The sequence below is a fragment of the Nesoenas mayeri genome (genome assembly GCF_963082525.1).
Source record: "Nesoenas mayeri genome assembly, chromosome: 2".
Lineage (NCBI taxonomy): Eukaryota > Metazoa > Chordata > Aves > Columbiformes > Columbidae > Nesoenas > Nesoenas mayeri.
In genome coordinates, this window is record NC_137543.1 from 147,091,657 (window position 1) to 147,108,281 (window position 16,625).

Below are 16,625 nucleotides of genomic sequence, written 5' to 3' on the forward strand. Positions count from 1 at the left end.
TGAATTTGTTTAAAAAAGAGTAAGTGGTTCTGTGAAAGCCTGTCAAAGAACTGAATGTCCTGACTTAAAAAAATCTGTGCTGCTTCATATGACACACAAAATCACCAACTATACGAGGGAGAGAAGGGGAGACTATCTGACCTTTTATCTCAGTCTCAATATAAATTTCACTGTATTGATGCAGTCCAAGTTATATAAACCATTGAGCCAATCCAGTACTATTTCAACAGGAAAAGAACACTCCTCAACCTTTGAAATATTATATATCAAAACATTAATTGGGCTTGGTGCTTCAAAAACTAAGTCAGAGGGTTGGGCAAAACTGTTAGCTCCTTTTAAAGCTTTTAATGTCAGCTCTTATATTTATTTTCCTACTGATACAATGTGATGAAGAACCTATTTAGCTCAGGAGAAATGCGTCCTGTAGTCACAGGGCTGAAACAAACTGCTATTTTATAAGGTTAGAGATCGGGAGTATGATTTTTATCCCAGGTTAACAGACTTACATGATTTTCTGTTGGAAATTTTCAGTGGCTGAATCTGTACTTCTGGTCTTCTTAGTGCAAATCTCCTGTAAAATGGGAGGTGGTGGGGGAAAGACACAAAGTCCTCAGTTTTCACCACAAGTTTGGGATTAGTAAACATTTAACATCATACGACAACAGCAAAATATCCCAAAGACTTTATAAGAAATTAACTTAAAACAATGCAATCTATTTACAATCTAAAAAAATAAATCCTCAGCCTCCAATTTTTGAAAGCTCTCCAAAACCTGCTGCAGTTCTTATTCCTGCATAGTACATCAGTGTGAACACAGATACTGATGTGCTATTTTCCATCTGTTTTTCCTTTCAGTCTGGATCAGTGTCATCCTATCAGTTTTTGTCATTATTAATTCTAGCCAGACAAATAAGGAAATCCAAAGTATTTAAGCAACAGGTTTCCAAGTTCAGTTGTCTTGCTGCAAGTGCAAGTTTATCATACCTGCATAATCTATGAGCATTACGTATGACAACCATGCTAACTTAACAACTCGGCAAGTACGTGTCTTCTCTTACCACAAAAAATAATGAAACTACGCTTCTCAGTAGCTCACCTCTCCTGGAAATGCTTTGAAGGGATCAAGCCTGCTCTGGGATTGGCATCACCTTCGTGTTTGGCCTGCCACCAGGTTGCATCATCCTGGCTCATGATCTGAAGGACATCTCCTTTTCTGAAAGCAAGGCCAGCTTCTTTACAAGGAATTGCTTTATCCTCTTTGGGATCATAGTCAAATAGGGCTCTGATAAACATCTGAAATAAACCATGTTTTATCTTTAGAATAAAAAATATTAAATGTAATCCAAAGGTATCTCCTATTTTTTGCTTTTACTGTTCGAAAGCTTTGAATTAAATAATGTAAAGCAATAAACATTTACTGCTGTAAAACATCCTTATGAACATCTAACATGAGAAGCTCATATGGAAATATTAATTTCATTGCTACTCCAACTGCAATCCCAGTGCAGTGAAGGTTATAAGATCCAACTCCCAAAGGCAAACAGGACTTTGCAGGTGAATAGTGTGCCCATGCGGGGAACAGAAGGGAGGATATTTTAAAACCATGGTGCTATCAAGTGTCTTCTGCCCAGTGTAGGATGGAAGAAAAGGAGCACTTGGAACTAAGCCAGGTCGTCGCAGAAGACTGAAAAGTACCTTATGTCAACTTCACGCCTGTACAGTTAGGGCTTAAGAACCATGTTTCACCCACTTGTAAATTTAGCGCGCACTACACATTGTTGCATTAGAAAAACTGAATCTGGAGGCGTAATCACATTCTTGGTTCTGTCATCCAAGCAAACAATATATATTTTCAGCATAACAGTTACTGCAATAGCTTCTGAAATAGTCTTGCCTACCTTGCCTTCCTTTACTGGCATTTCTTCCTTTACACTAGGTATAATTTTAAATGTAATTGCTCCTTGAGACTGAGCCTGGTGAACATTTGAAAAGAAAATGAGAAATAATGATAAAGAAAACGAGAATTAAGCTATACATTTCAAAGGAATATTAAAAGGAAAATAAATCCAAATTAATTTAAAAACATTGAAATTTAATTAATCTCTTCTCTCTCAAGCATGATCCATGGAGTTTGACAGCTTCACCATTCTAAACTTTGCATTGCAAAGAATAAAATACCTGCTTGAAATGCTTGGTTTTATTTGCTTCACTGGTGGCCAGAGATGGAGTGTTAAAAACTGGGACCTGCATGTTTCAGATGTCCCACTTCTGCACTGAAAGCAGAAGCAAATGCTATAGCAAAAATATATGCATATTAGAAGCAACCACAGGACTCCTGGCACAGTTTGGACATCACTGGAAAAATCCAACTAACATTTCATTAAAAAAAGAAAAGAAAAAAAGAAAAATTCAAATAGGCTTATGCCATATTTATCATATAAAACTATTGGGGGGGATTTATTCTTTTGGCAACTTTAAGATACTTGAAAAGAAAAACATATTTGAATAGACTACGTGTACTTAATGGAAAAAAAGCCCTCCACTATAAATCTTAAAACAAGTTAGTCATCATCAGCCACCTCATCCATTCATCTTTCCCTATATCCCACTTAAAGTGTGTCTGGCTGCATTTTACTTATTAACCACAATATATTCCCACTGCCTCGGTGACATTTTGCTGTTGAAGGAAGTGCTAATCAGCTGGAGCCTCTGCTGCTGTTGCACGCAGCCGACAAGTTCCATAAAACCGGGAAAGCGCCACAGCCAGCCAACGATTCAAGCAAAATGGAAACAGGCCCGTCCAGTACCGAGCGAGACATAGTTCTGCCGGCATAGTTCTGCGCCCCAGAGCTCGCTGTTGGACAAGCAGCAGCCAAGTCCTTATTGCACCAGCCGTAGGGCTGGAATCAATAATTCCGTTACTTCTGAAACAAGCCCTAACTAGCTTTTGATGTTTATATTGCACCTCGAGGAGGTAAATGGGGAAATTGTTCACACCTTTTCTACGGCTATTGTGCTTCTAGAGATTTTTAAATATTAATTTCTAAAGGAAAATGTGTTTCTGTAGGGAACATAAAACCACAAAGCAAGTATAAATATCAGCGGGCTAACACTTGAAATGAATCATCTTAGTTATTGAACCAAAGCTGTGAGACAGCCACTCAATTCAGCAGGACAGCAAGGTATTTATGCACACAGAAATGCCTACACCATGAATACAGAGCTGTCATGACCCTCACAGGTTTCTTTGCTGTAAAAATATCAAATATTTCAGACAAATTCTAAATTACTTCATGTGCAATAGGGCTCTATAAGTGAATAATTAGGCTGGCTTCAGAAATTCTGTAGTTCAGAGGACTGCAAACAATCATATAAATGGCTGTACAGTGCAAATCAATACAAAATATAATCTTACTATACCACTCTGTTTATTCTATCAAGTACCTGTATTTTGAAGTAATCTTCACACAGAGTAATTGTGTTATTAATAATTATGAATACATTTAAAAGTTTTAATTCAACAGATCATGGTGTGCCTGAAAAACTAGATTATACACCAAGGACTACAATATCCTGCAACATATTTATAGCCATATTACCATCATTAAATCTTTACAAGTAATCTGAAATTACATATATATATCTATATCTATCTATCTATGTAATGCATGGATAATCATTCTTTAAGAGAAAGGAAATAGAGGTGCCACTGGAAGAAAAAGCATTATTGTAGAATATACTTTTTTCTAAGAAACACACTAGAAAACACACGTCTAATTACTTTTTCTTGACTCCCCTAAATTAATTTTAAAATGTTTGGTATTTACCAAAATGTGTATTATTTCTTCAGGTTTTTTATCATCTACCGGAATCCCATTGACTTCCCTCAGCTCATCACCAACATGAATAAGACCTACAGAAGGCAAAGAGGAGTTGTTCAACAGTAGCTACATATTATACATTATACATTAACATGCAGCTTTTTTCTCCATTGCTTATCCACTTCAAGCTATAACTTAAAAGCAGGAATATATGGTGAACATAACAACAGCTCCTGTCCTCACAGATAAGTCTGAGATGGTTGATTTACTCATCTCCCGTCCTTCCTCCCAAAAATTAGAACAATTTCTCTGTGACTTTTCCAGACTTTTATGCAGATGTTTGAAAAATGTCTGTGCCAATTCTTTTCCTGCTCATAATACTTTCTTATTGCTACACAGCTGCAAGTACTGCAAAGATCACTTAGGCTGTGAGTGCTAATTTGCGGCACAAATGTTTCCTAATTTTACAATATATATCTAGATTTACTCCATTACCCCATGGAAGTGTGAAACACGGCTGTCCTAGATTTTCCTGAATGCAAAGAGGCACTGCAGAGTAAAATTCAGGACCTCTTCCTTGAGCTCTTGCAGATTTTGAGCATCCCAAACTAGCAACAGCAGTCTAGGATGTGCTGGTATTTTGAGAATTACCAGCTGAAACTCCAAATGGATGTACTAATATAAAATGATTTAGCCATCCTGAGTTCCTCCATCAGCAGGTTGTAGTCTTGGCATAGCCTTTCATTTCCAAGTGTGTATCTTCACATGGAAACAAACCATTATATATCTTAAAAAAACCCCTGTATCTGCTAACTCAAAGATGCCCATTTGGATGTGAATTGGGGAAAAAAGAATCAGCATGAATCCTTTCACCAGTATTGAAATATCACTCTGGAAAGCTGTCCAAACCCCAAATACTTTTGTTTGTGATAGCGGTGTATTCTGTGTGTACAATCTGCTTCCATTTTATCTCATCTTCTTCTGAGTTATAGAACTTGAATAACTAGTGGAAAAGAGCAAAACCTTACCACTTCTATCTGCAGCTCCTCCACGCATTATCCTGGCCACCACAATTGCACCAGTCTGTTCATCCCTTTTAATAGTAGCACCCTTAAAAAAAAAAAAATAAAAAGAGTTATTTGGTTAATCTTACCATAATTTTAATTCACTAGACTAAAAAAAAAACATTTGCTACGTAAAACTGCAAAAAAGTTGACATCGTATTATAGCAATGTGTGAATAAGCCAGAAATGGTACTTGCCTGTGAAAAGAATATACAAAATATGTTGTTCTGTTACCATCCTATTAAAACATGAGTTCTTTTCCATTCAGAACTGACTCATGCAGTTTGGAAAAATGATACAAGAAGTTTACTGTTCGACTTCATGTTAACTGCAGCGTACCTTACCTGAGCCTGTGGCTAAAACTGTACTAAACTATTACTAAGAATTGATAAATTGTTTTTCCTACATTAAAACAGGCCACATTACATACTATGGCTATAAAAACTTTATTTGTGCTCATAATAGTTGCACTTTATGCTCAGAACTGCCTGTGTAACCCACTCATCATAGTTTTGCTTTCCAGTGTTATCAATGAATAAACAGGAATCTGAGGAATGCTCTGCACACAGGGCTCACCTGGACGACCCGCGGGACAGCAGTGCGGAGGAGGGGAACGTTTCCTGACTTAGTCATGGCTGTTTTCATACACTGCACAAACACAGCAGCCAGGCACTCAGGTAAAATGACATCATGTAGTTAAATTTCCAGCAAACAGCTGTCTAGATGAGAAAAATGCCGGGAAGGACGCGGTGGCGCGGAGTGGCCTGTCCTGTCAGGCAGAGGGGACAGGGCCCGGGGGAAACGCTGGCCCTGCTTGGAAGGCAGAACCCGCAGAATAACTACATAGATTTTAGCTAGTTACGATGTACCGTATAATCACCTCCAAAAAGGTTATTTGATCCAGTATTTTCACAAAGCAACACAGAAAAAGGCACCTCCTGGCCAAGAGCTTTTTATCTGCACATGATCGCTTTGCCATGTCAATGTATTTATTACAGTTACCTGTGATAGCTCTGACTTTTTTAATCAACAGAGGTATTTAGGACTCTGGCAGGTAAGTCAATTTTCTGAAAAATTCCATATTTTTTATTAGTATTACTTCACCTCTGAGTACAAGAGAGTGGTTAGAATTTCCTGCCATCAGAAAATTGCTGTGCTTGAAGTAGAGTACAGAAGTACTTTATAAATAAAGTTCCTTTAAATAATTAAATTGCTTTTACAGCTAGTTTATGTATTTGTTTAGACTAAACATGAACATCATGTTTATCACTATTTCAATTTTTAAGTGTTTCATGGATGTGAAGCCAAAATAAGTACAAGTAAGTAATGGGGGTGACGTTTCACTGCAGTTAAAAATTGTACTGACTGTCAACAAACTTGTTTCCTTTTTCCTCTACCTCTGAGATGGAAAAACAGCACAAAACAAAAATGGGAGATTAATTTTACAATATGCAAGTTGCATTTATTGCAAATAGAGAAAAATTAAAACAGACACCACACAATATTCTCTTTGGATGAATTTCTAACAGTCGTCAGGAAAACTGATGTGCTGTGTTTGTGTGCATTTTATTTTACATCTTAAATTTATTATGACATTCTATCCATAAGCAAAGTAATTCTGCAATTCGTCATCCTTATGTGTTGTTTATAATGCAATTATACTGGCAAACGCTTGTATTACAATTTCAACCGAGTCTGAAAGTTTGAAAAAGATAAAGATTTAGCCGCAGCTAATCTCACTTTAAAAGCTCATTATTAGACTTCTGAGCAAAAAGAACTGCACACCATTAGGAACACATTAAACAAAGCATTAGCCCTTCTAGCCCATATCTCAATATTGAGTTCTGACATTGCAGCAACGGCTATTAATTTGGAGTTTATTATTAATACCTGGAAGATTACAACTGTTTATAAGTACAAAGCATCTTTTTGATGGATATTAAAAAAAAAAAAAATAATTTACACATGACGATGCTAGAGCCAAATATAAATACAGGACATTTCTACCATATTGTCCCCAAGAAACAGAGACTCTCCTAATTAATTACGGGAAAAGCCCTGAACAGAAAGGCTTCCTGCCTTTTACCTAGAAGTCAACACTACTAAATGCAAAAGGTACGAAATGACTAACAACGTTCCTCTATGATCACCCAGCTACCCCAAACCCTAATGCTGCTGTCTGAAAACAGGTACTTCATTTCACCTTGTTTTTAGACAGACCCTAGAAAAAAAAGATCAGAGTACTGACCCAGCCAGCATCTGGAAGCAACGATAAGGCTCCTGTCCAAGTGGAACAGTCACCTCATGCTTGATGAGATTATCACTAATGGTACAAAATGAATTTTCCTAGCACAGGTTAGACAATTTGACAGATGTCCCAACAAAGAGAACAAGTAAATTTGAATTTTCAAACAAAGCACAAAATCAAGTTTAAATTCACAGGGAAATTATTTAACACCAGTTAGCTCACTGTCAATAACTCCTCTGTGGCAAACCCAAAGGGAATGGACAGACCCACTAAAAGCACTGTTTGAATTTATGTATTTTTGCTGTACCTATAGTACACAAAGAAAATAAGAGAGTTACTTGAATTCCCCTTCCCTCTCAGCTTAGGATACTTAAAAGAAATCATCAAACACAAGTGGATTTCTTCTTGAAAATCCCAAGAGTTGACTTTCTGAAAAAGAAGCTTCTCTTGTAATGGTGCCAGCCCTGTTTAAACTATGAGGTATATATAATCTGGCAAGAATTTATCCATATGAGATGTTCAGCTCCAGTACTTTCAGTTACATGTGCAATGCAGCTCCTCATTTAGAGCTTTAAAAATGGAAGAAGGTTAGACTGGACTTCGAGAGCTGGAAAATATTTTCAGTGTTGCTAGCCAAAAGTGTAAGTTACCCTAAATGAGACATATACAGATGTAATAGCATAGCTCAGTTTAAAATACTTTTAAAGGGAAAAATAAGGAGTTTGGGAGCCATATGGTGATCAGACTGAGAAAATGTTTAAAGGTATACCATGCAAAAGCACTAAAAATAATACAAGCTCCTTTAGCAAGGCTCTTTCACTTTTTTTTTTCTCCCTCATCTTTAATGTAGTAACACTGATTGGTGAGCATCACTCAGGGTTTCACAGATGTGAGCTTTATTAGTTCATCCATTTATCTGCTGGTTCCAGAATATAAACATTATAAGCCTTTATTTTTAAAGAAAGAAAGACTAGCCTGTAAAATAAATTACTAATAAGAGAGTCTGAAACATCTGTAATATTTTTGCATACCTTTCTGTTAAACAAAAGCACATGCAGATGCTGAATGCAAATAAGTACTTCAGTAAGCCTTATTTTAATTCATTCTCTATGGAAAATGCAAATACAAATATCAGTTACCTACTTTATAGTGAAGAGTTATTTAAAAGTCGATGCTCACATACATGTAGACTATCCACACTAAAGCTGTTCTTACACCCAAATTAAGCCTAACTGTAAAATAGTTGGGTTCATTCACGAATAAGAACTGAGCTATGGGGACTCAGTGAGAGGCAAGCAAGAATCTTCATGGGCAGAACATGTAAAGGACTCTTTTAAATCTCCACAATTCATTTCACTCAAGTTCAGCTATGGAAATCACGTATCTAGTTCAAGCTAGGTGTCTAGGCTCCTCCTCTACTTAATGAAAAGAAATAGGCAGCTCTGGAGAATTAATCATCCTTTCATTAAGGCAAGCATCTTTAATAGATGCCATGGTAGTATGGTTGTACATCTCGGAGCTCAGGAATGCTAACCAGGAACACGACAGTGGCTGAAAAAGCCCTGGAGAGGTAGGCATAAGTAAAACCCCCCAAGATATCTGATAAAAAGCATAATTATAGCCACGTGAATTTTGGACTAGTTCTGAAAAGAGATGTTTCTATTTCTCTTTACAGAAGTTTCAAAGATGTTCTAAATTACTTTGTTCAGATAAAACCTCCTGACACAATTTCACCTCACGTGAGCGAGACACTGCTAGAACGGCATTTGCTAATACAGCATTTAGAAAAACAAAAGCAAACAAAAAAACTCCACCACAACTGTGGAAAGATTAACAATTTTAAATCATCTCTTCCAAAAAACTGGAGGAAAGTTCAGCATTGACTTCTGAACTGGGGAAATCTGGCAAACAGAAAGCCCTCCCACAAACCATGTGTTTCCCTCTCTTTTGAGATGATTACTCCTGGGAACTCAGGCCTCATTAATATGTGATTAACACAGGCTCAGAACACCGGTGAGGTGCTTAACTCAGAGAAAAGCACGAAGAAATACAAGAGGAAATGTGGTGCAGTTTTATATAAAAATGGTCACTATATATATTCCAAAGAAGTTACGAGAGTGCCTAATTTGCTTCACAGAGAGTACAGTTGAAAGTCATCCAAAAGAGATATCCAATTCAAGAACGTCCAGAGTGTGCAACTGATTTAAAGCTTACTGCTCTGCAGAAAAACAATCTCTACTGTTTGGGTAAAAATAGAGAACAAGAATGTATCCAAGGTGAAACAAAAGTTCAAAGAGCTCAGTATCTTCAAGTCAAGAAACCAGACAGTCTCCATCCCAGAAAAAATATTGTATGGTACCTTCAATCTCAAGCTCAGTATCAAAGATCTTGATATAACTATGCAAGTGGAAGTCAGACTTTTCGACTGGAGAATAGTGAATAGATGAACCGAACAAGTAGAGACTCTTTGATCTGTGCTAAGAATACCCAATACTTTAGAACAGGGGTATCAAAATCATTTTCACCAGGGGCCACATCAGCCTCATGGTTGCCTTCAAAGGGTCGAATGTAATTTTAGGCCTGTACAAATTTAACTATTCATACATTTATAGAGGCCTAAAATTACAGCCGGCCCTTTGAAGGCAACTGCAGAGCTCATGTGCCTCCCAATGAAAATGAGTTTGACACTTATGCTTTAGAACAAGTTCTGAAGGAAAAGCCACTAAAAAGACATGGAAACAAATAGAAAATTAAATTTTAAATAGTTAGTAAACATAGATCATGGCATATCCTTTTTTAGTAAATTAACTTCAGAAAGCATAAATGCAGTAGATCTAATATATCTAGTATAAACCTGTCTTTATTTATTCTGCTGTGCCATATTTTGGTAAGACCTTATCTGAATTACTATCCATGTTTCTTCTCGGCCCTTACCTAAGTGAAAAAAAGAAATCTAGGGAAGACAAAAATAATAGATTTGTTATGTATTGTGGTGATGGTGTCATAATAAGCCACTATAAATCTGCCACAAAGAAATGCATGTTTACATTAACAATAATAATGCCAAAATGGAATGCAGGTGCATTATGGAAAAGGAGAAGGACACTATACACTATCCTTTGAAGTCTTCCTGTAGAACAAGTAACATGCAAAACAGAACTCCGACAAAAATGAAACATTGAGATAGACAGGGGATTTGGAAAGAACACAAAAACTCCTCTCCTGTACAGATAAAGTACAATCTAGAAATGCTGGCTGAAGGGCAGCTTTTGTAGGTCATTCAGGCCAATGTCCTGCTCAGGGCAGGACTATTGTCAATGCCAGATGAAGTCAGGCATTACATTATGCTTGAGGTTGGATATTCCATATCTCCGGTTACTCTGCTCCAGTGCTGGACTTTCTACCTATTGAAATACTTCTGTTAATTCTCAGCATAAGCCTCCCATGGCTGCAACTTGTGGCCATTGCCCTGCGTTTCAGCATCTTTCACTGCTGAGAAGAGTTTGACTCCACTGTCCTTGTGAGCTCCCCACTCTCAGGTAGTTGCAGGCTGCTATTACCTTTGTCCTTTGCCTCTTCCTAGCAATAGGTCTAGCACAGATTCCATTATAAAGCTGTTTTCACCTTGATAAATAAACTAGGTAATCCTAAACGGAAGAACTGAGTTATCTCACATTTTTTATATTTTCCGTGGCCACAGTCCTGTCTAGTAAAAGGAAGTTCTAAAAGAAAAAAAACAACCCGCCACTCCTCTCTGCTACTTCTTTAGCACAAGAGTTGTGCTAAGTGTGGATGTACCTTTTTAAGAGATTGTACTGGTTTTGGCTGAGACAGAGTGAATTTTATTCATGGTAGCTCATATGGTGCTGTGTTTTAGATTCGTGATGAGAACAGCGTTGATAACACAGGGATGATTCAGCTATTGCTGCGCAGCACTTACAATGTCAAGCGCTTTTCTGCTTCTCACCACCGAGTGGGCTGGGGGTGCACAGAAGCTGGGAGGGACACAGCTGGGACAGCTGACCACAGCTGGCCAGAGGGATATCACACACCATATGGTGGTGGTGTGCTCAGCAATCAAATTGGGGCAAGAAAGTGGAAAGGAGGGATGTTTGGAGTGATGACATTTGTCTTCCCAAGTCACAGCTACGTGTGATGAAGTCCGGCTTTCCTGGAGATGCAGATGGCTGCACGCCTGCCTGCTGGTGGAAGCAGTGAGGGAATTCCTTCTTTTGCTTTGCTTGCACATGTGGATTTTGCCTTACCGATTAATCTGTCTTGATATCAACCTGTGAATTTTCTCACTTTCACCCTTCTGACTCTCTCCCCTATCCCACTGAGGAAAACACGCGAGCAACTGCGTGGGGCTGAGCTGCCAGCGGGGTTAAACCACAGCAGACACATCGGGATCTGGAGGATCCCACTGGATGGGTAACAGCAGAACCTGAGGAACAGTCCAAGGATAACCCTCAGCTTAGGCAACTCTACTTTTCCCTTTAGGAGTGCTTAAAATCTCAAAAGCCAATATACAACGTATGTATTTCATATAGGTTTTCAGACAATCTGTTTTGTTTTCGGAGTTGCGATTTATCCAAGACACTTTGAGATATTAACTTACAGTATCTAATTCACAAAAGTCTTAGTAGCAAATCATGTTTGAAACACAAAACTATGTAAATTAAGATTTTATTAAGATTTTCCTGACAAATTCAAAAAAGCAACAATAAGTGTGCTTTCATTAACACTAAAAATAAGCTGCTCCATTAGAACTCATTTCATACTATATGTTCAAATTTCTTCATACCTTTCAAAATTAATACTCTTTCTGATAGTAAAACCTAAAGCTATTTTTTTTCCTCAAAGAATTTCTTTGATAAAAAGAAAAGGAAAACTTAAAGCTCTGATTTAAACATTGAGGGGGGGGAAAGTAGATTTACTATGTTAAAACAAAGCAAAAACTTTCCATATGGTCAAAAATTTAATTATGCCCATGGGCACCTACAGTCAGTCAATACCAAAACTTCCTTCATGTTTATTGATGCCAGAAATCCATCAAGAATAAGAGTAATAGTAAAATATCTACTGTGAGACAAGCTACCCCTGTATGCTTAACAGAGGCATCGCCCTCTCACTGTCATCTCAAATACAAAATCATGGCTTTCGCAAAGTAACTTTGAGATATTTCTTTAGGATTGCTATCCATTAAAACAAATATCCAGTACAACATAAATAAAGCTCTCACTGGTTTGCAGGAGAAAAGGAATATAGTTAAATTTTATACAAGATGACTTTCAGTCTACAGCAAATAAAAATAATCAAATCAGTAAAGCATTTTAATATTCTCATAATATAACCTACGTTTAGTCCTTTCATTTTTCCAGATATCCCCATGAAGATATTAACTTTCTAGTATTCATAGTCCAAAGTACAACAACAGACATCTTAAATTTGCCCAGATTTCAATTCAAGTATTTTAAAATATGTTTTTATGCTTTCTTTTCAGTGTATCGAAAGGTCACCTTTTTTTACATGAATGGTAACAGGCACAGTTCACAACAAAGGTCAAGATTTCTCTGGAGATTCATTCTCCCTCTCTCATTTTAAAACAAGTTCGTGATTTGAATTCAAGATAAAAGATGAATATATTATTGATCTAAATACTCAGACTTGCCCACATATATAATGCTCAAACACCATCAAAGAACACGTTCTTATGATTCATTTCATGTGTTTTACTTATAATGACCGTGAATGGAAGTCACAAGTGTATTATTGAATGTTATGAATAAACAGGCGTAATGTCTGTCTGTCTGTGTTTCAAGTTAATGTTACCCATTCACGCTCATAATCTCAACACTCTCCACCCTGTGCACTCACACAAAACCCCAAAATAAAAGACAGGGTTACTTACCAATGGCTCCCTGTTTTTGACGAGCCTGATTATTTTAACTGAGTCTTCCTCCTCATCAATGTCATCAGGCATGGGGGGCAAGACAGGATCGTAGTTCTTCTGAGCAACAGTATCATGTACAGAGAGCAAAGCCTGCAAACATTAACAGTCAGTTTGTTATTTGGCATCTGAGACATTTATGAAAGACAAAGCAGAGGATATTATTCATAGCCTGACTCTTCCAGTGTAATGCACGTAGATCGAATATAATTGTTGTATACAATTTTAACACACGTCAAACTCATTAAAAACTCCATAGAGTATGTGTTTTCATGTACAGAACGTATGCATTTACTAAACTGTGGATACAGAACAGAGTCTTTATACACACAAAAATACCAAGTGCTTTGCACATTGGCTTGAAACTACAAAAATCATGAACAGGAGAAAGCCCAACTCTCCTAAGGTAAGAACGTCCTACTAGTCCTAGATAAAAAGTGTATTTGATACAATAAGCAGTTCTATGAAACAAATGAGCAAAATAATTTTTAATTTATTGTGGAATTCATGATTGAGATTGAGGAACATAATGTTGAAACGATTTGGTTCAGGCAGGTGCTTATCAATCACCTGATGCATGTCTTGCCTCCTTTCTTTCTCCATTGCTTCTCCAGGCCACACTTTGCTTGAACAATAGATTTTTCAAAGAAAACCCAAATGAAATCTGACAAAAAGGTCAATCTTAAAATAATTTATGAATGTGCAGAAACTGAAAATCTTCAAAGTCCAAGTTAGAAAGCTCATTCTCCTAACACTCTAAAAAAACTCAGCTATAATCTAAAATTTACAGCTTTTTCTAAATACAGAACTCTTAAAGTTCTTTTCTGTTTTGAAAAGTTTTCATAATTTGTAACACCTTTTAAATTGGTGAAAAAAGCAGTTAGGTAATTCTTTTACTTTTGTAGTGAAAACTATGCATTATAGCAGGACTAACAGCAACTAACATACATATCATTCTGTCTACTTTTTCTAGTTGCTTCTGTTTTCAAGTAGCTGCTCCTCAATACATTAATATTTAAATTTTGACCTGATATTTTTTTCCCAAAGAGTCAATATTACAAAAGATGTAGTCTGATTAGCAGAAGTAATTTGCAAATTGATACCTTCCTGACAATAAAAATAAAGCATTTTGGAAAATGTGGAGATGTTTGGGATATAGCAGAACACATCAACACTGTAGACATGGATGATATCAGAAGGTTTCATAAGAATGACTGTAATTATGAATCTATTATAACAATTACAATAATAATTAAGAATAATTAAATAAAGAACAGAAAATGACTATCGTTCTCTGATATCCGTTTACTCGCTACTTAATAAAAGGCTGAGTACACAAATGACCGGAAACTTCTCAAGGATAATACAAATGATTAAAAAAGCATGACACTTCCATTACAGTATTCCAGATTTTTTTCTTCCTGAATGGATTAGACTGTAACAACAGAAAACAACTCCCAGGCAATGCTACAAGGTATCATGTCAAAAGCAGAAGGCAAAGAGCGTATCTTGAAATTCTGAACTTCAAATTTGAAGTTAGGGCCTCAACAAAATAAACAGAGAGGAAGATCGTACCTGCTTCATAAGAAGTTGCTATTGTTTTACTAATTTCTACATATATTGTACAATTTGATAAAAACATTTCAACACACTAATTATTTCTGGTATGCTTCCCAAGACACAGTTATGAATTTGTACTATTTATCATCAGAAATTACCCACTCCCTCCCACCAAATGTTAGTTTTACTTTAGATCTGAGCTAAAAACCTCAGGCCAGCAACTATGTTTCCTCCTGGCAATGTGTATTATGAAGCATTACACATGTAAAGCCATGCAATCAATGCAGTCCTCTAAGGATGTATGTGAAACATCAAAGACATACTAAAACAAAAGTAGTGTTTGCTTTTACTTCAGGTTACTTACAGTTAAGACTTCTGAAACTAGTCTTCTGCAATTACATTTTTCCACATAATGTAGGGCACATTCATGGTCTGGTTCAATTTAATAAGGTTCTACATTGCAGTTTAAAAACAATCAGGCAGATAGAGAAAACAGATGAAAATAATGTAAAGCGCCACTTCCAGAGTAAAAGGTAGCAAATTAAAACATGTTCAGAAGAATCTACCCTTGACAATGAAACTTTCAGAACAGATTCTGTTCACTGCTACACTGAATTATGCCACCAGTGTTCACAAGGTACTTCCCTGCTCTGACTGCCAGATCCTGGACACCACGCACAAAACAATGATGCGGCCTAAGTATTATAAACCGATGTCAATCAATGTCTGGTATTTATGAAGCTTTTCTTCACTCACAACTGGAACTTACCGGCCCCTTCCCTCCTCCTTCCAAAAAACATACTAAACCACAATATGCTACAGTTTTCAACATAAGATCTTTTCCCAAAACTCTAGTACTTTTTTATCCCTGTGCAAAGATGCATATTTTAGGTAAGAGCACGAATGCCAGAAATTATGTCTTTTCTCAGTCAATGTTCCAGAAGAGCTTCTATGACCACAAACTTGTTCATGCTGCACGCTGAACATGCCGGGATTTCTTTCCTGCTTGTCCTCCATCATCGCTTCTTGTAACACACTTTGCTCTGCCCACTGCAGCTGCTCTTGAAATAGTCAGCAGCACAGACATGGGGCAATAATTAACCTGCAAACAAAGCTTCAACTAGAAGTGATCAGAGCCCCTCCTCGAAAGAACGTCCGTATGTTCTGAACACAACGAAGAAATGACCATACGCACAGCTGCTCTGTACTGTGCAATTAATATAACGTATGTTTAGTTAAAAAAAACTCTGTGTCAGGCTAGACTTTTATAGAAAAGGTTGGGACTCTTTAAAAAACAAACAAATTACAAGTGTGAAGAAACAAAAGTTGGATCTTATGAGGAACAAGATTTACATGGAATAATTGTGCAGTAAATGCACATGGCAATGGAATGGTAGTAATGTTTTCTTTTTGTAGATGAGATTAACTTATTCACAGCTATTATACTATTTTTTTCATATTTTTAAGACTTTACCTATAATAAGAAACTCTGCAGATGATTTTTTAAAATGTTTTTTGTTTTCAAATACACAGCTTTTCAGAACTATGCATGTAGGATCCAAAATTTGGGTCATGTGTATTTAAGTACCTCTGGAGAAAAAGATTTCATTTCAGCTCTAAGTTCTATGCTTATGATTCACTAATGTAAACATGGTCCATATTTAGAACTTGAAAGAAGGTATGATTCAAACTCCTGCACTACCTAAATATAAATATTGATGTTCAGCTAAATTCTTAGACATGATCTAGCTAGAAATGAATACTTTCATCAGACCTCTGAAATGTCTAATAACTAGTGCTGTATTTTTCATATTAAAGGTATCACTGATCATTTCACAGTTTATAAATTGAAATTTTACACTATCAACTTACACAAAGCAAATCTGACATTGGAAACATTCAAAGTCCTTTTTCTCAAACTGTTCTGAAACCTTAAATGTTTATTTAAATTGGGAATGTTATTAATGAAAACAGTTCTATAT

General features: G+C 36.6%; 1 protein-coding gene across 1 annotated transcript in view; it reads right to left on the bottom strand.

Moving 5' to 3' along the window:
- MPP7 (MAGUK p55 scaffold protein 7) overlaps window positions 1-16,625 on the bottom strand; it is a gene marked incomplete at its 3' end in the record, with an annotated part of 106,265 nt that overhangs the window by 30,397 nt on the left and 59,243 nt on the right. The window contains exons 5-10 of the mRNA XM_080339946.1: window positions 13,045-13,176; window positions 4,850-4,931; window positions 3,828-3,913; window positions 1,899-1,973; window positions 1,097-1,293; window positions 507-571 (exon numbers count right to left, since the gene is read on the bottom strand). Coding sequence (XP_080196072.1) covers window positions 507-571; window positions 1,097-1,293; window positions 1,899-1,973; window positions 3,828-3,913; window positions 4,850-4,931; window positions 13,045-13,176 — 637 coding nt within the window. The remainder of the gene's footprint in view (window positions 1-506; window positions 572-1,096; window positions 1,294-1,898; window positions 1,974-3,827; window positions 3,914-4,849; window positions 4,932-13,044; window positions 13,177-16,625) is intronic.